This window comes from Babylonia areolata, chromosome 5, assembly GCF_041734735.1.
Source record: "Babylonia areolata isolate BAREFJ2019XMU chromosome 5, ASM4173473v1, whole genome shotgun sequence".
NCBI classification, from domain to species: domain Eukaryota; kingdom Metazoa; phylum Mollusca; class Gastropoda; order Neogastropoda; family Buccinidae; genus Babylonia; species Babylonia areolata.
The window spans coordinates 55934473-55939472 of NC_134880.1; the positions used below are offsets into that span (position 1 = coordinate 55934473).

Consider the following 5000-nt stretch of genomic DNA (forward strand, 5'->3'; position numbering starts at 1 on the left):
TACCACGAACTACTACTACTACTACTACTACTACTACTACTACTACTATTGCTACCACTTGTGTTCTGGAACTCCTTCAACACACCCACACCACACAGATGGCTACTACTACCACGAACTACTACTACTACTACTACTACTACTATTGCTACCACTACTGTTCTGGAACTCCTTCAACACACCCACACCACACAGATGGCTACTGCTACCACAAACTACCACTACTGCTACTACTATTGCTACCACTACTACCACTGTATGAGAGTTAGTCGTATCGGCCTTGACCATCAGAACAGTTGAGGAGGCAACTGCTGTCCTGACCATACTGGGCCAGAATTTGATTACAGTGGAGAGTGCCTTGCCCAAGTTACATCCCCACTCTCTCGGCCAAGAGAGGTTTAGGACAGCCGGCGTTGGGATGCTTCCCAAAGGCCAGCTAGCACCCAAGGCTGCAGGACTAAGAGCCAGTACAGTCTTGCCTCCTAGTTTGAGAGTCATAGTCCCTCACAAAAGACTAATCTGTAAATGGCTTCCCACTGTAATGGAGAAACCACTGAACATACAGCTCTAACTTTGCTCTTGGCTTATGTCAGTCTGTGACTAAATAGCCTGGTACGAAACTGACAATTAATCACCGACAAGAAAGTAGTTTCAAAACAAACAAACAAGCGCTCTTTCAGAGCCTATTGTTTTGTCCTCTTTGACCTTTTTTGTAGGGAGACAGGTGGGGCTTGTTCGATGTCTCCGGTTGTCTCGAGTTCAAATCAAATCAAATCAAATCAAAACCACTTTATTAATCCACATGGAAATTAAGTTGTGCAACCACAGGCTCGTTGTAAACACCAACATAAAATTAACAAGTAAAACTCCAAAAGATGCTAAAAAGCACGAGCCTGCAAAAACACCTTGTCGCCACTGAGCGCAGCGCCACCCAACCAGCTGCTGAGTTGGCGAGTTTCCCTTCTGATGTTTTGTCAATTGAATATTACGAGAGAAATGAACAAAGAACAAATAAACTAGGAAGAAGAAACAACAATAGTATCCAAAATTAACAGGACAAGAAACACAAACACACACAAAGAGACACAAAGACCCAAAGTTCTGTATCTGCTGACCGCAATGAAAAAAAAAAACATCACTGCCGGTGTAGCAGCCTATTGTTATCCCATTGGATTTTACCTCGGGGTCAAATCTTGGCGCACCGAAAAAAAAAACCATGACAACAAAACTGTTGTCCTAATGCAATTCTGTAGAAGAAATCCACTCTGATAGGCACACAAACACATATCCATGCTGTCAGGTCTCTGCCTAGCAGATGTGGTGTGGCGAATATGGATTTGTCCGAACGCAGTAGCGCGTCCTTGAGAATCTGAAACTGAAATCACAAAACTTGCGGAACTGACATGTGACAGGTCATGGAAAAATAATCTGGACAACAAACCTCAATGAGATTTGCAGTAAAATCCATGCGGTTCCAATGAATGAGTCTGAATGACAACACTTATCAAGTCACCGGCATTTTAGGTCGGAGCTACGAATGCTTGTAGTTTGAGTGATTAATGCATCATCTTGAGCATGGAGTGATGGACTAGAGGTGACGCGTCCGCCAATGAAGTGACAGAATCTGAGCGCACTGGTTCCATTCATGGCACAGTCGCCAGAAGTTTCTCCCCCTCGACTAGACCTTGCGTGAGGGACTGGACGCTAGTCACTCGGATGAGACGATAAATCGAGGTCCCGTGTGCACGTAGCACACGTAAAAGAACCCCAGGCAACAAAAGGGTTGTCCCTGGCAAAATTCTGTAGAAAAATCCACTTCGATAGGAAAACAAATATAAATAAAATCTGCACGCAGGAAAACACACACACACACACACACACACACACACACACACACACACACACACACACACACAAAGGGTGGGGCTTTCAGTGTAGCGACGCGCTTTCCCTGTGGAGAGCAGCTCGAATTACACATAGAGAAAATCTGTTGTGACAAAAAAGAACAACAAAATGCAATATGGGCACCCGACATGTCACACATTATTTCAAGTCCGGGTGTACCGAGAATCCAAAAACGACGAAACTAAACTGAGTCATACGCCATACGACCAACAGACGTTTAGTAAAGTCATCTACCAGTGATCAGGAAATTAGGCGTCATACAGCCACAACAAGTATATGTACAGAATGATGAAAAAATGAACCCCCCCCCCCCAAAAAAAAAAAAAAAACCAACAAAAAAAAAAACCCAACAAAACAAACAAACAAAACAAAAATACTAAATGTTAGCAATTCAGACGCCGAAGGGAGGGGGGTGGGGTGGGAAAGGCAGAACGCATGTCAAAATGGCGTTTATCATTTAACTTTGCCGTTATGACAATGGTCTTTAATAGTCATTTCAGATTTAAAAGAGCACTAGTGTGAAGCTGAGCAATGTTTTGTGTGCAACATAATGAGTACATCTCATCTTCTTTTTTTAAAATTTCTTTTCGTTTATAGAAATTCATTCTAACAAATATAATCTTTACATTCACTATCTTCCATGTTGAACGTTTAATGAGTCTGAAATCAAATTCCAATATCTGATAACACATGAAAATGTAGGTAATCATGTTCTGTCTCTGATAACACATGAAAATGTAGGTAATCATGTTCTGCCTCTGATAACACATGAAAATGTAGGTAATCATGTTCTGCCTCTGATAACACATGAAAATGTAGGTAATCATGTTCTGCCAGCCATAGACAATCGATTAACACAGCTTGGAAAAACATGCAAAGTATGCATACTTTAAAAATATTTATGTCTATAATCGCAGAAATTTAGTCAAACAACACTCATCGAGTGAAAGAAAAAACATGGAATGGAGACACAATTATCAGTGAATTCAGCAGAACAGATCCGTACCAGTGAATTCAGCAGAACAGATCCGTACCAGTGAATTCAGCAGAACAGATCCGTACCAGTGAATTCAGCAGAACAGATCCGTACCAAATCCTAGAGGATCTGGATAACCATCAGTAGTCACAACTGCATCGAGGACAGCCAACAGATCCGAAACATCTAAAATACAAAGCAACGAAAAAAAAGAAAGAAAAGAAGAAGGAAACAATATAAACAATAATCATTGTAGAAATCTGCCTTCACTTTTACCACAACTTTCCATTTCATTTTCCTCGGAAACCACAGCGGACCACGCACAAACCACTCACTAACCTTGGTCAAATCGGCAGAGTAGGCATCGACCGGGTCATAAATGATCTGAACGAAAGTGGCCGACAGTGTCTTGAGCAGGTCCATCATGGCAAGGATCTCACTGTTGGCAGGCACCGTCAGACGCAGGAAGTAAGGGTGCTGATGTCTGTCGGACAGGTCAGGGGCCACAGAGGTGGGGCTCAAGTGGACGTAGGCCTTCCTGTCCAGCTTGGTCAGCACGTCCGACATGGCGAAGCTGATGAGGCTGAAGAACCCGCCGATGTAGCCGGCGATACGTTTCAGGAGAACGTCCTTCACGTAGGTCTCGTTCAGAGGGCCGTGGGGTGTCATGATGTGACCCTGAGACCACAGAGAGAGAGAGAGAGAGAGAGAGAGAGAGAGAGAGAGTGGTATGGAGAGAGAGTAATGGAGACAGAGAAGCGTATATATGGATATAGATATATATTTAGAGAGAGAAATAGACACACACACACACACACACACACACACACACACACACACACACACACACACACACACGCATTGCCAAAGGAAGCATAATTCAACATATAAAAATAGTATGAGAATAAAAATATCACAGGTGAACGAGAGAGAGAGAGAGAGAGGGAGAGAGAGAGAGAGGGAGAGAGACAGACAGATAGACAGACAGGCAGATAGACGGAGGGAGAGGGAGACTCACAGAGAGAGAGAGAGAGGTGTGTGTGTGTGTGTGTGTGTGTGCGGCGTGCGTGTGTGTGTGTGGGTATGTGTGTGCATGCTCAACAGAGACAACATAGCAGAAACAATAGAAACGAGAACAAATCCCAAAGCTCAGAGACCAGGGTGAACGGAGGTTGCGACTGGAGGTGTGGTTGATGATGGAGAAGAAGAGGAGGACGAGGAGGAGGATACGAGGGAGGAGGAAGGAAGGAAGGGGGAGGGAAATGGAGAGGGAGGAAGGGGGGGGGTACCTTGTGCAGCTGCAGCAGCTTGTTCTTGACCACCAGCGGGCTGTAGCAGGAGTCCAAGATGATGGCCCCCAGCCGTCGGCCCCCCATCTCCCTCCCCCACCTCCCTCTCTCCGTGTTCACCTCCTCCAGAGCGTAATGGATCGCCTGTGCCCCGGCCGTGGTGTGAACAGTAAGAAACAGAGACCTTGGTTCTCCCTTCAGTGGTGCTGTTGTGTTGTGTTGTGTTGTGTTGTGTTGTGTTGTGTTGTGTTGTGTTGTGTTGTGAACAGAGCAACAGAGACCTTGTTTATCCCTTTAGTGGTGTTATCGTGTTGTATTGCATTGTATTGTATTGTGAACAGAGCATCAGAGACCTTGTATTTCCCTGCAGTGGTGTTATTGTGTTGTGTTGTGTTGTGAACAGAGAAACAGAGACCTTGTTTACCCCTTTAGTGGTGTTATTGTGCTGTGCTGTGCTGTGCTGTGCTGTGCTGTGCTGTGCTGTGCTGTGCTGTGGTGTGCTGTGCTGTGCTGTGCTGTGGTGTGCTGTGCTGTGGTGTGCTGTGCTGTGCTGTGCTGTGCTGTGCTGTGCTGTGTTGTATTGTATTGCATTACTTTATGTCACAACATGTTTTTTCTGTGCCCACGCTCATCTTTGATCGCATCCTTTTTTCATTTTTTTTTTTTATCCTTTAATGAATAAGGAAAGGGTCATGGGACTTGAATCATATCACGTGTCATTGTTTTTCAGCACTGGCAGATGCTTGGGGGAAAAACAAACAGTTGAACGTGTTATCCTCGAATATTCTGTATCCATAAATCCTCAGGACGGGTGATCTTTCAACAAGGAA

General features: G+C 44.5%; 1 protein-coding gene across 1 annotated transcript in view; it reads right to left on the reverse strand.

Annotated features, from left to right (window-relative positions):
- The window catches only part of LOC143282313 (uncharacterized), a 31483-nt gene that overhangs the window by 12703 nt on the left and 13780 nt on the right, over nucleotides 1-5000 (reverse strand). Inside the window, exons 8-9 of the mRNA XM_076587915.1 lie at nucleotides 4171-4376; nucleotides 3221-3559 (exon numbers count right to left, since the gene is read on the reverse strand). Coding sequence (XP_076444030.1) covers nucleotides 3221-3559; nucleotides 4171-4376 — 545 coding nt within the window. The remainder of the gene's footprint in view (nucleotides 1-3220; nucleotides 3560-4170; nucleotides 4377-5000) is intronic.